Genomic DNA, 14524 nt, shown 5'->3' on the forward strand with positions numbered 1-14524 from the left:
GTAAGTATATTTTTAACATTTGAGTAATTGAAGAGAAGTCTGACTTTCTTAAATTTTATTTCCCATTTAAGAAGAGACGTGCGTGCAATCACACCTAATTTACACAATGACGACTGACGAATAGATACAGTTGAGTTCATGTTATCGGAGCACAAAGAGTGATCCAGATAAGGCCGTTTTTTTTGCTACACTGGAAATGCAGTGCAGTGTTTTGCAGCGTTGGTTCTGATGTATGCTTTAACAAGAACAAACAATATTCTCCTTCGGGGGATACTTAATGGAGTGTAACTGTTTCACAATGAGAAAATGAGTCCCTGAGACCCAGCTGCCTTGGCCCTCATTGATCTTTTGTTCTCAGCTAATGTTGTCCTTAGATCAGTTAGGGATTACCATTTGTGTATAGAAATGTAAACATTAGCTGAAGTAACTTAACTAAAGACTGTGGGATGGAGACGAAAGGGCCTCAAGGTCAACCAGCCCGGTTGTATCTCTAATGTAAACACTGCAGCAGCATAGTGATGATCAGCGCCTCAAGTCTGCATATTGTTTTTATCGCGCTATCAGCCTGCGGCATCAACACGTTTCAGGGACGCACTGGAAAGTTTTTATTTATTTAATAACAGTTTCTCCCCCCCCCCACATCACACTCGCAGGGCTGAGGTGGGATATTTTATTGGTCCTCTGTCGGAGGCTCAGCTGCTGCGGTGAAGAGGCTTACTCAGTGGAGGAAAATGTTAGTCATTCACTTTCCCTTACTACATATTCCCGACGAGCCTGATGTGTAACTCACTTCTCAGTGACCTGATCCTCTGAAGCGTGGCGGCGTCATTGATAGTTGACTCCCGTCTTCTTCCGTTGTTTCTACAACATTTTGAGCTCTAGATGGAGTTCAGTGGCTTCGTAATCAGTCTCTGGAAAACTGCACAACTGTTGCTCTTTACTTGCTGCCAGTTGACTTGGGGCCCATGTTTGTGCTTTGTACGGCAAATAAACACTTTAAGTCTATGAGGCCGATTTCAATGTTATTGTTTTTGATGTCTTGTGTTAGTGAATGGAAGCTGCTGTAATAACATGTTTGCATGTGAGATGTTCAGCAGTGACGGTGAAAGGGGCTGTTCAAACAGTCTCTCCTCTGCTGAACAGAGCATGCCTTTGGTGATATTTTAGGAAGCAGTTTGTTTTAGTAAGTTGTTCTTCCTGTTACCGGAGAGAAGCTTCTGTGCTTGACATTCGCCGTTGACAATTACAGAAGGTGAAGATTTATGTCTTCACTGCATGATATTATCACAGCCCCATTTTTGTGGTTTATATTTCGAAACGCACGGTGTAGATTTTTGCTAAAGCAGATTCTCGAAACCTCCCAAACCTCTGTTCAGACCCTCTTGGTCTCGGTGAGAAGTGCAACGTGATGCAGTTTGAACTTGTCTTAACCCGAGGCTGCTGTAGTAGTTGAGAAAAGCACTTCCCTCATTGTGAGTTTACCCTCTGCAGCCGCTGTTTAGTGGCCATGAGTTCAAACTCTTGATTATACCTTTTTACAGCTAATCCAAGGACGACGCATGCAGACCCAAGGTCTGTGTCCAGGGAAGTGAGTGTTTACCTCCAACACACTGTTTAACATGGTTGATATGCACCATCTTGATTTAGTACAATCAAATTACCTAATAGCTGGAATATGTTTCAACTTGTTACATAAACAGCGCATGCTTACAGGAGGAAAAAAAAAGTCAGATTATGCAGCCAGCTTGTCGTCAGCACTGGCCATGTTATGTCTTGAGCAGTCATGGTGGCTTTAGATGACTGCTTGTATATTTTGATCATGCCCAGAAATGTCACGACAACTTGAGGTGTGTTTTTAGTTTCATCTTTGACTTTTTTTTTTTTTTTTGGCCTCTAAGTATGGTTAAATTAGTATTTTTAATATTTGCATAGTCATGAATGGATTTAGCAGACACGACAAGTCCCTTCCCCCACTTGTTGATGAAATAGTGTCAATAGGTATTACACTTTTTTTTTTTGGGGGGGGGATTTCTGCCCAGGAGTCATGGGCAACTTGTTGTTGTTTTGGCTCTCGCTTTATGCAAACAGTCATATCTGGGAGTCTGTTGTCCACATTAATATTTTTCAAGGGTCCCAGTTGCATGTTTGAAGTGATATAGTAGGAGTTGTCACTGCAGTGTTTTGGTATGCTTGACTGACAAGGAGACTTTCATTCCAGTCATGTTGCAGGGCTTGCATAACACCAACCTGTCTACAAGGTATTCTTGTTGGTGACTTCAAATACACTGATTGAAGACACACCTATTTTGGGAAAGGGGTGCTTACAGTTTCGGGAATTAAATGACTGAAATATGTTTGTAGATTTAGATTAGAAGCCTTGTCATGTGTCTTTCAGGTGGTGATGAACTATGAATGCATTTCCAGCAATGAGTTTTATTGAGCTTTTAAATTTCTTCCACAGAGACACAGTGGGCGTGCTGAGTGCTTTATGATGGACAAAGGCTTTTGTTTGAACAGGACACTCCTTCCATAAAGCCTAGTTAATTTTTCTACTTGCCATTAATGGTTTTTGTGTTTTGTTTAGTTTTTTTTTTGTGTGTTAGGGTTAGGGTTAGGTGTTTAATTGTGAAAATCCTTCTCAGATTGGCAGGATGGCAGGATACTTTACCAATGGTTCCAATCAAAACGAGTCTGTTTTTGCACATCTCTTTCTTTTAGTAGATTTCTGTCATGGTTTGAAATGGTTATTATAACATCATATCAAGTTTGATTGCTGGGATCTCAGGATACAGATAAAAGAAGTCATAAACAGGAAATATGAGCAGCCAGAAGATCCTAAATGATGTCTCTGGATTTAAATGGAAGAGATGAGGTTCTTTTCCTACCTATAGCAGATAGTTCATCGTGTACATCGGTTTACAGACGGGTTCAACTTTGACCTACCGTACTTTCCACAGTTGTGTGAAAGGTGCATAGTTTTCTTTGCAGTGAGAGAGCTTTGCAGAAGTTAGTATGTCCACCTGTAGTTTTGCATCATGTTACAGACAGAACAACTTGTCTAAACAATCACATTTCTAGCCCTGTTTAATTTAATCATGAGGCAGTTTCACCCTTTATTAGTTAATACCTCTGATTGTAATCTCATTATGGATAAAAATGGACGCCAAACCTGCTAAAAGAAAATAAGACACCAATTGTTCAGTCTCAACGAGTTAATGTGTCTGGTGATAATGGCTCCTGGACGTTATCGAAAGGATTCAGAAAACAATAAAAATGTTCCCATTGCCCCTGAGCCAGTTGAGGTGCATTAATTTCTGCAACTTGTGCATCTGCCCGAGCTCCCTCTTAATGACGCAATGGCCCTCTTGTGTGTGGAAAGTTCCAGAAATCGGAGTCGTCAGTGGGTGAGACCTGCAAGGGGGGGCAGGGGAGGTAAAGAGAGTGAGACTGGTGTTGAATAGTTAGGGGGTGGGGGTGATACTACTCCCCCCAACGCTTACATGCACCCAAACAATGACAAGAAGACGGTGTCAACGTGTCAGTCCCAAATCAAGTTCAGCAACATTTTTGTGCCAGTCGGTCTGTAATGGTGGTAAGTTAAAGTTATTATATGTCACGCTTTTTGAAACCACCAATCATCGTAACCGGAGAGAGAGATCAGATCTTTAGACAAACATTCATAATAAACTCTTCATTCTCTTATGTAACATGCAATTCAATGTTACTGGCCCATTTTTTTTTTTCTTTTCTCTCAACACATGGATGTGATAGAAGATAAACACACAAGGGAGTTCACCCTTAAATGGCAGCAAGCCGTTTTAAGTAGTTTACTTATCGAAATTATTGAAGTGTCTGTTTGAATTGAACTCCAACAGTTTAATTTGTAAGTTAAGGAGTCATCTGAAATTATTTCCACAAGATGCCACTGCAAATTATTTGACTCTTTTTAGAATAGTTTTTCACATTTCAATGATACATTAGTCCAGAAATAGTGGACTAACATTTTATATGAAAAAGTTTAAGGACTTAAATTACAAAAATATACACTTCACGTACAAATTAAAAACTCTATAATCAGCCAAAATTAACATGATGATGATGCATTTGTCACACCTTTCTAAATCACATCCTGCTGATGACCTGATATGTTTCCTTTTGTTTGTAATACGACAGGAGCCTTTAAACTTGATCCTCCTTGTTGAACAGTAGACACAGAATTTTTTGGCAGATATTTTCTTGGGCAAACCTACAGTTCAGTTCCTACAGTTGTTTTTTTTTTTATTTTCCTACTCCATTTTCACTTGACCAAGCTACAAAACAAGTCTTGATGAATGTGATTTGCAGCTGTCATTTTAAGGCCCAGTTATGTCACGCTTGTCTGGACCGGGAAGACCTTGTTTCTGGGTGACAGCGCAGTCTCTGGAGGACAGGAAGGACAGTAAATAACACCTTTTTTTTTTTTTTGTTCTCTCTCTCTCAAGAGTTTGTCATCACGCTGGCTTGTTTGGAATGTGTGTCATTGTTTTGTTATGTCAGACTAGAATTCGTTTATCTGATTATCAGTTACTGCTGACATGTTTAAAAAAAAAAAAAAAAAACTAACTTGGAGCTCATGATGGAAAGACAATCAAACAGTGTGAACATAACCACAACTCTGTCCAGAATATTGTTAGGTCTGATCAGAACCACCTCTAACTTTGTACAGGTCGTCTGGATCGCATTGTGGATTTTTGCACTGTTTTTAGAATGGACTGAATCCCGGTTTATCTTCAGCGCTCCCCTTTTTCGCATTGCATAGCTCAACCTGAGATTTGAACAATGACAAGATCTTAGCAGCAGAGTCACACTCCTCGCACCAGTGTGTCACATGCTGGTGGAAATTCCTGTGCTTATTGCTATAATGCATCTGCTGCACAGACTCCTCCATTTGCACTTTTCCAAGTTCAGGCCTACTGCTGGATTTTCTAATGTTTTAGTTTGCCAAGATTCAGTAGTTCTGAATTGAAGTTTGGAAACTGGGTCAAGCACAAGTGAAAGCCACACCAAACGTAACTGAACTGCTCTGGATGTTACTCATCAAGAAAAAGTTAAAGTGCGGTCATCAGCACTTAGTGCAGTGTGCAGGTTTTCAGTCCGTTTGGCATCATACCTGTAAATAACAACCTGTTTCTGAGCCACGTGTAGTCTGGACTGACTGACTTTGCTCATGCACACATTACACTGCAGCTAAAGCATCAACAAATTTGAAATTGCATCACGTCTTCATATCTTTTTGACAACTCTCTGTAACTTTAAGATAAAATTTTGGGATGATATAAAGTCAGACTTCATTAAATGCCATAATTTTTTTTTTTAATTGATTAAAGACTGATTCAATACTTAAACTTAAAATTGATACCAAATAGTTGAAATCTGAATCGGTGAGTCATTTGATTTCTCTTCCCTGAGTCAAGCTTTATTTATATATATATATATATATATATATATGCCAAGCTTCTGAAGTATGAGTCATCAGGAATCACAGTGAAGAGTCAAACGGTCGCGTTTGTAAACCATCTTAGTTCCAGTTTCCTCATCCTTCCGCCTTCTCTGTGTGGCTGTGCTTATTTAGCACGAGAGGGGTGTTGGCGCAGGGCAAGATTACGATCGTATTTGCAATGTCAGTGTCAGCGGCTATACCACAGAGGGATGATCTATTTTGTTGTCAGGTGTGTTATGGTATTTTAAGGAAGGGCTGAAATGAGTTGAGAGCTGCTGCTGCCCCTCTCCCCACCTACCCCCGGGCCAAGTGGCAGGAAAAACCAGCTGAGTCAGTCACATACAGTGCAACACTGACAAGGGTATTTATAATGATGAGATCCCCTTTGCAAGAGTTTCAGATCCTTCAGACTTGGGGGAAGGGGGGTCTTGTCTTTCTTGTCATGTATTAAATTTCCAAAGTTCATTTCAGAGAGTTTGGTTTATCTTTGCAGCACTGCTTTTGCTTTGTACTGCTCTTTGCTGCTCTGTTGGTTCAGAAAAAAACCAAACAAAAAAAAACGCAGTATAACAAATGTCCATCAAGTCTCAACATTGTGTGCATGAGTCAGTCACAAATTTGAAGGAAAAGTGCTGAAAACGGCAGAGGTTCCCTGGACATTCCTGCCCTTAGTGAGCCAGAAGTGGAGCGTGTTACAGCTATGAAGAATTCTAACTGTTAGTAATGAGAGTTTTATTCCTGTTGATGTGCTGGGCGTGATGGAGACATCGCTGATTGATATTTTTGCGAGGTAGAGTGAAACATCCTCATACAAGTCGCTCAGATAAATTCTAAACATTGTATGAGTCATCTTACATTTGCAGAAGTTTTTTTTTTTTTTTTTTTTTGGACTGCCATTATCTGCACAATCCAACCCTGAGTAAACATTAAGGTTTTATAATGCCTCCCCAGCCAAAGGCTTCACTCTGCTTTATATTCATTTGTGAATATGTTATGCTCTTTCAGTTGCCAGTAAAGCGGTCATGTACACTTTCTCTTTGAAGTTTGCGGATCAAGTGTCCCGATATTAAGTGACAGTTTATTTACAGTTATAATTGTAAATGTACACAAAGGAAAAATAACAGACAAATTCACAGCTACTCTTGCTTTAGGTATTTTTTGTTGTAAATTATTGTCCAACAACCCACATGCAAATAAGTGGAAGCTAGTTTTGCTTTATGGGTGTTGGTCGGGTGGAGAGGCAGAAACGGCGTAACAATGCCCCCCTTCATGATAACAGAGTCGCCACTGATTTCTCGCCCACTGCCTGTGAATAATATTATCAGCCCACCCCCCTCCCACCACAGAGAAAACTTACAGGGCGACTCCAGAGTTGTGTGTTTCTGTGGGAGAAGGGTGTGACCGGGAGAGTTAAAAAATAAATAAATAAATAATAATAATGGGGCAAGCTCACACTTATTGAAGTCAGGGAGGCGGTCACACAAGTAGCTGGTTGCATTTTTGTTGAGGTGTGTGTGTGTGTGCATGTTTTTTGTGTTGTGGGTTTAAATAAGGGCTATCTCTCTCTCACCCTGGTTTTACTATCTTGGACACTCACTCACACAGTGCTCGCTCTCTCTCTCTCTCTCTCTTTCTCTCTCTCTGGGTCTGCCTCTTCCCCTCCCTCTCCTTCTGTGAGCTGGTTATTCATCCACTGTGTGAGTCAGGGAGGGTGGGGATTTGGACGACTGCTGTACCAGTCACACTTTATCAGTTTACTTTCTCATTCCCCATCTCTCGCTCTTTTCTCTCTCTCTAACTCTGTGTCTGCCTTTTCTCTCTCCCTGCGCTGCTGTTTTCTCCTCTGCTGCTGCCACCCGCCTGCCTCTGTAGTTTATGAAGACGCTTCGCCGTGCCGAGAACGAGGAGTCTTGTTGGCTTTTGTTGCTTTAAGAAGAAAATCTCAGGAAGGTAAGTTGCTCAATGTTGTTTCTAAGGTGAACTAACTTGTGTGTGGTGTTTGGCCGGATGTTGAGGAGCCCTGGGTGTTTTTATTTTCTTTCGTCAGAAGTTTTTTGTTCTTGTGGTCTTTTGAGGATGTTCTGTTCACCCCTTTTTTTTTTTTTTTTATTAAATTATTAATGTTTTGAGTGATGGGTTCTTGACTATGCCTCAGATTTTTTTTTCTTCCTTTCCCTTATCTCAGCTCTAGTTTTTTTTTTTTTTGATCATTAACTCCTACCTCGTGAGAGTGAGCTCCCGTTTTCCATTCCTATGATTCATTGACATGGCTCTCATTGGAAATGTCCCCTCCTTTATTTCCACTGTGTTGTCTCTTTGGTAGATGTAAACCAGCCAATTTGTTGTCCAGGTTGGCTAATACTGAAAGGGTGGTAGTGGTGAAAAATTAGAGGGAGCCACTTTTGACTTAATATGGTCACATGAGTTTTAAAATCCAGGGCTGGAGCTGATGTCCACTGGTGCTTCACTGGTCATGTGTCTTCAGCTAAGTTGCATCACTGTGTCATGGGAATACTGCAGGAGCCTTTTTTTTTGGACCCCTTTAACAGTTATGAGGAAGTTTCTGTCCTCTTGTGCAATTATTCCCAATTAACTGAATAACAATGACCGCTGAAAGTCCTAATTGTTTGATAATGCACACACTTAACTGGTGAAGATCATAAATGGTGACAATGTGTCCCGAGCAGAGAGGTGCTGTAACTGCTGTCGGTTGTTCTTGTGAATGGGGTTTTTGGTTTCACTGAGCTGTAATGGCAGGGGCTTCAGTTTGGCTTTTTCTTGGAAATTCTCTCTTCCTCTGGGTCTCAGGATACAAAACTTCTCTCTCCTATTTCAATGATAGTGTTGTCATGATCATAAGACCTGGCTCCGTGACTCACACAATCACTTTTATTAGAAAAGGAGGTCCCTGTGGGTCTTGAATCACATGATGCATCTTCATGAAAACTACAGAATCTGGATAACTTTCCTGTATGTTGTTTGGGAGTTTTGGATTTCACACATTGTGCACCAATTTAGGCTAGTTAGAAAAATGCCAAAACTATTGAAATGACCAACATACTTGGTAATAAAGGGAGACCTTTGGCTTCCTTCAAATTTCCAGTGAAAATAAATTGTATACTGCAGCACGGTGGCATAGTGGTTAGCACTGTCGCCCCACAAAAATAAGGTCGCAGGTTCAGTTCCCTAGCCTGGGGCCTTTCTGTGCGGAGTTTGCATGTTCTCCCCATGCCTGTGTGGGTTTCCTCCCACCGTCCAAAGACATGCATGTTCAGGTTAATTGGTGACTCTAAATTGTCTGTAGGTTATCTACTGTAGTGTGAGTGTGAGTGGTTGTTGGTCTCTGTCTGTCTCTGTGTGTTGGATCTGCGATGGACTGGCGACCTGTCAGGGGTGTACCCTGCCCTCGCCTGACGTGAGCTGGGATTGGCTCCAGCATCCTCCGCTGCCCAGAAATGGATAAGCAGTAGAAGATGAATGAATGGAAAAATATTATAATTCCAATTTTAGTCACGTGATAAGATCAAACAGATCAGGTTGGTGATGATGTATTGGTTATTGTAATGCAATAACCTGTTCAGCATTTCCCCTCAGAACAAGACAGACTCTGCACAACAGACATGATGATACTGTTGTTGAATGTGAGGCACCAGACCAAATGCCTCATCGTCGGTTCAAAATCAACCACAGCTTTTTGTGTAAGAGTTTTCTGAAATGTGATGTATCTGATCTGTGGTATCAACACCATTTGAATTTTCACCTTGTCAGCGAGAGGAAGCGAGTCTGTAGTGTCAAGAGCATCTCTCAGGAACTCACCTGGTATGCTGGACTCATTTGGCTGGAGGCTTAAGAAACACCAGTGGTGTTGACCTAGCTCTGTGGTTTGCTATTGAACAAGCCTTTAGGTGGACAAAAACTGCAGGGGGTAACTGCTAAATGGAGAGGAATGTCGAGTCAGTGAGTGAAACTGTACACTGTATACCTGTGCTGTTCACAATCACTGTCAACATTAATGGCACTTTTCACTTTGACATAAAGTTAATTTAGGCTTTTATCATGTTCACTTTGATGAGAATAGGATGAAAAAGCATCAAGTAAAGGTTTGCAATCACATTTTGATCCAACTGTGTCATAATTTTGCCCAGTTTGCTTCCAACGAGTTTAACATTCGTTCACTTATAGTCGGTTGCAGGCTGAGATTAGCTGGAGAATGACTATCTGATTTGCTTCCCCTCCTGCATTACATTTCCTGTCAACATTTCCTGCTATAGAAAAACAAAAAGGCTTTTAAAACTGATGCAGATCAGTAGACCAGAAGCAGATCAACATCCTTAAAGTCAGAGTAAGCAAATGATCGGCAAAAACTGCGCAGCACAACTAAAAGCTCTCTTGAAAGAGGAAACAACTTTCTTGGCAGTTTTTCTGGGCAGCACCTGCATGAGCTGAACTCTCTGCCCTTCATTCCACTGCCTGAAATTGTTGGTTTTTAATTATATTAGCTCAAGGAGGGCTGGACTTTAGTCCTCAGGCAGAGAAAACCCAGCATTGTAGATTGTGTACCAAACAATGGCTCCCTCTGGGTCCAGTTGTGTTGAGAGGAGACCGCACCCTGCGGGTCCTCTATTTGTCGAGTACAGTTTACACTTGATATGGTGAGCCTTTTGTCAACACAAATCTGCAGGTCTGAAAACCAAAGCAAGATTCCTGTGTGCAGGGCTTCATGTCCCGGCACTTTCCAAAATGAGAAAGGCTTCTCCACATGTTTGCTGTTGAACAGAGTGATTCTGTATGCAGTGGCGGTCTTCCAGCTAATGTAATTGCTACACAACAAGGAGGAACAGTTTTTGGGTTTTTTTTTTTTTTTTTTTTTGTCTTTTCTTTGCGTCGGGAACTGGGATATGTGTGTCAGGGTTCAGCAGCTGGGTTCAATTGAGGAGAGCAGTTTGGATATTTTGACTCCAGACCAGAAACAGCTTGCAGAGTGCCGCCTTACTGTGGGATGAGGGATGTTCCTTTCAGCTCGCTGTAGCACCTCCTCTCTGACATCAGGCCATGTCTGATGAGTGGCTGAATCCAGGGCAGAGCATCCTGGGATTTATGTGGGAGTGTTTGCCTGGTAAGGGCTGAACTTCTGTCCCAGTAATTGCATTTGAGTCAGGCTGATTCAGGAAATCTTAAAAAAAAAAAAAAAAATTCTCGTCCTTGAAGGCATTTGAGGCATTTATTGTTCACGGATGGTCTGCAGCAAGACACCGGTAATGAAGTAATGATGCCGGTTTGGTTTTTGTCTACTGGTATTCATGTAATTCGCTCTTGCAGGAGAACATTGCTGAGTTTTGTTTCTCAATGTCTCTGAAAATTTCGCAATAATAAATGCTCTCAGATTGTGAGAGTGAGGAGCAAATGAAGAGATTGGCACATTTTCAGTTCCTGAATGCCTCAAGATGTCCATTTAACAAAATGCTGCTGTCTTAAGCTGTGTTGACATTTAATTTATTGAATTATTATTTTCTAGGCTTTGATGAGGTGACTTTTTTTTTTTTTTTTTTCCCAGAAAATTGGTTGTAAAACAAGACATTCAAAATGCTTCAAGAGATCCAGGAGATTGGCTCACACGCCATGGATATCTATGACTACCTCTTGGCAGGAATTGGTAAGTAACTGATCTGGAATAAATACTTTTTTTTTTTTTTTTTCTTCTTCTTCTTCTCCTTTGTGTGTTTAACGCCCAAATCTCTCTTTAGATCCACGACTGAAGGACTATCCACTGATGCAGAGTCCCATCCCCATGACCGCGATATTGCTGAGCTACCTGTTCTTTGTACTGTACCTTGGGCCTCGCATCATGGCCAATCGCAAACCTTTTCAGTTAAAGGAAGCCATGATAGTCTACAACTTCCTGCTAGTGGCACTCTCGATATTCATTGTTTATGAAGTAAGACACTATTTAATGTTTGCACCATTTTTCGATATTTCAGAAATGACTCGCAGGGTCACAGTTTGAATGCCTTAACTAGACTGAATTGTTTGAGTCTCTCTTCACCAGGATCAGTTTAAAGTTTGCTGATGTCTTCATACCATGTTTTGACCTCAGAACTAAACAGTTTTCTTGTTATTTAGTTCCTGATGTCTGGTTGGGCCACAACATATACCTGGCGATGTGACGCTATTGATACCTCCAACAGTCCTCAAGCACTACGAGTGAGTCCCTCGTCACTCTTCACACACATGATTTAAAAAAAAAATAAATAAATAAAATACAACAACGTGTGACCAAAATGGCAATTTCCTGTTTCCTTTTCCCCTCACCAGATGGTCCGAGTGGCCTGGCTGTTCTGGTTCTCCAAGATTATTGAGCTTATTGACACAGTAAGTCCAGTCTGTTAAATCTGATGCCATAAAACCAACCGATCGTTCCCCTTTTAGAATGAGGAACGACAAACATTGCCCAATGTCTACAGTAAAAAAATAAAATGCGGCTTGTGAAAGTTTTTAGTTATCTATTAATGTCTTTTATAGATTTTTAAAGAAAACACACAGAACTGAATTATTCCCAGTTTCTGGGACGAGATTGTTTCTAATCAATGGCATTTAGACTTTGAGACCATCATAATTGTCTGTGCAGGACTGGACATTGACTTAAAGTAACCATTAACCTCTTCTACTCAGATCTTCTTTGTGTTGAGAAAAAAGCATGGCCAGATCACCTTCCTGCACATCTTTCACCACTCCTTCATGCCCTGGACCTGGTGGTGGGGAGTTGGCTATGCTCCTGGTGAGTAAAGACTTTTTTCTGCACATCAGTTCTGTTACATGCAGACCTGTACAATCTTTGTTTGGTTGGAGAAAGTTACCTTTTTATAATACTGAATTGTATTTAAGGTCAGAGGGTTTGAGGGGTTCTCATGTGTTTCGTGCTCATGATTTCAGGTGGAATGGGGTCCTTCCATGCCATGGTGAATTCTTCCGTCCACGTCATCATGTATTTCTATTATGGCCTTGCTGCTGCTGGACCTCGCTTCCAGAAATTTTTGTGGTGGAAGAAGTACATGACCGCCATTCAGCTCGTATGTAAACCCTCATGCAGCTGTGTTGTTCATGTCCAAAACAAATTCAGAAACATTTATGTTAAGTATGTTTCGGGCTGACTCCTGGTTTCCTCCCAACAGACCCAGTTTGTCCTCGTATCTCTCCACGCTACCCAGTATTACTTCATGGACAGCTGCGACTACCAGTTCCCCATGATCCTCCACCTTATCTGGATGTACGGAACCTTCTTCTTCGTCCTCTTCTCCAACTTCTGGATCCAGGCCTACGTGAAGGGTAAGAGGCTGCCCAAACAGGACATCAAGCAGTGCCTGAACGGCACAGCTGTGTACGCCAAAGATAAATGCCAGGAAAACGGCAAACACCACGAGAACAGCACCAGCAATGGCATCAACCACGGAACCACCAACAGCACCAGCAACGGCTCGGCTCACCATGAGAATGGCAGCAGTCACATGGGGAAGATGAAGAAGGCCTAGGATCTCAGGAAGGAAGCACCCAAGAAACATGACCCAGCGAACCTGTTAAAACTACTACAGATTCCAAAGATAATTTTGGTTGAGTTTCCTTTCTGGTTTTTAGTGCTGTATGCAGAACATGGGGAAATGACGTGGTCAATGATTTCCACAGTTGGGGTTCCACTTTTGGTTGTTTGGTTCATTGGTTGTTTGAGTTGGGAAACCATCTATGGAACACAATGTATGAAGAGAAGATGTATTCTGACCAAATTTTTTGTTTTATCTTCACTGACGTTGCAAACGGCCTTTTAGTTCAGTGTCAAACTGGTAGCTTTTCACCCCACTTGCCTTCACTACTTATCTGACCCCCATGTCATCCTGACCCTTCCCCCCCTGTGGACAGATGACTGTACAGTTTCTATCAACTTGAAAATACTTTTTGTAAATACTTTTACAATAAACAAAAAAACTAATTGTATTGGTATGCTTTAGACTTTCTAAATTTTTGTTATATTGTGTATTTAAAATTAAAATGCCAATAAATTCCAATTTAAATTGTCTTGTTTTATGCTTTGTGTCTGTACTCATTTGTGCACTAAAATTGTAACTGAAACTGAAAGAAGGTTGGGTGGACGCTGACATTGTGATGTGTGGCAAAGAAGAATGGAAGTATTTGCGTTGCATGCCTTTTGCCTCTTGTGTTAGCTATTCCAAGTATTTGAGGAAAGTGGGAGGTAAACAAGAGATCCATTCATTGTTTGAAAAGTCTCATAGGAGGTTGAGGGAGAAAGCATCCTGCATACTGGATCGATACCCACACAGCTAGCACTGCTAAGTACGTACATGCTACATAAACCACTGAGCGTGACGATATGGCTGACTGCAACAGGCCTCCCTGTACTGCAAATTGTTGTCACAGCTGTAGATTAATCATGAAAGTTGTATTTCAGGAAAAGGTTACATTTTTAATCCATCTAAACTTGTAAATAATCCATATTAAAACAAAGCAACTTAAAATATTTGAAAAAGCCTGCCTTTGGAAATATTTAGTGCCTTAAGTATTACACTAATAACGCAGCAGGATGGTCACTTGTATGTGACTTCATAAATTTTGCTGTTTAAGGTGGAGCCGATTTAAAAACTTAATATATTGCCAATTGTGTAACAAAGAATGAAAGAAGTTGCCTCAATATGGAGAGACCGTATTAAACTTGTGACAATATTTAAACTGATACAAGTTAAAGATTGTGAAGAATTAATCAACCAAAGCAGAGTAAGCAGGGCCACAAAAGGTGGCATTATCCAGAAATGTTGCAAAGCGGTCACAGGAAACACTGGGAATACGTGTTGTGCTGGACAAACAGGCAGTAATTCGATCATTGTTGCAGGTTTAATTCCAGGCTGTCATTACATTTCATGAGCAGTCAGTTAAAATACATCCAGTAGGAAAACATTCTCCAGGCATTCATTCAATGTGCATCAAATTGCTACAGATCTACTACATCCAGTACTTCAAGTCATTCGCTTTTTCTGCTTGCTT

General features: G+C 41.0%; 1 protein-coding gene across 4 annotated transcripts in view; it reads left to right on the forward strand.

Annotated features, from left to right (window-relative positions):
- elovl1b (ELOVL fatty acid elongase 1b) overlaps positions 1 to 13549 on the forward strand; it is a 14629-nt gene extending 1080 nt beyond the window's left edge. Inside the window, exons 2-10 of one of the 4 annotated variants that reach the window (XM_029499595.1) lie at positions 7352 to 7429; positions 9074 to 9177; positions 11034 to 11132; positions 11224 to 11414; positions 11600 to 11680; positions 11792 to 11848; positions 12149 to 12254; positions 12410 to 12546; positions 12649 to 13549. In XM_029499595.1, coding sequence (XP_029355455.1) covers positions 11063 to 11132; positions 11224 to 11414; positions 11600 to 11680; positions 11792 to 11848; positions 12149 to 12254; positions 12410 to 12546; positions 12649 to 13005 — 999 coding nt within the window. In that variant the 5' untranslated portion in view covers positions 7352 to 7429; positions 9074 to 9177; positions 11034 to 11062 and the 3' untranslated portion in view covers positions 13006 to 13549. Of the gene's footprint in view, positions 1 to 7103; positions 7430 to 9073; positions 9178 to 11033; positions 11133 to 11223; positions 11415 to 11599; positions 11681 to 11791; positions 11849 to 12148; positions 12255 to 12409; positions 12547 to 12648 lie in introns of those variants that run through there. The other 3 variants (XM_029499594.1, XM_029499592.1, XM_029499593.1) reach the window with 3 other exon arrangements.
- Positions 13550 to 14524: the final 975 nt, after the last annotated feature.

The sequence above is a fragment of the Echeneis naucrates genome, chromosome 4 (genome assembly GCF_900963305.1).
Source record: "Echeneis naucrates chromosome 4, fEcheNa1.1, whole genome shotgun sequence".
NCBI lineage: Eukaryota > Metazoa > Chordata > Actinopteri > Carangiformes > Echeneidae > Echeneis > Echeneis naucrates.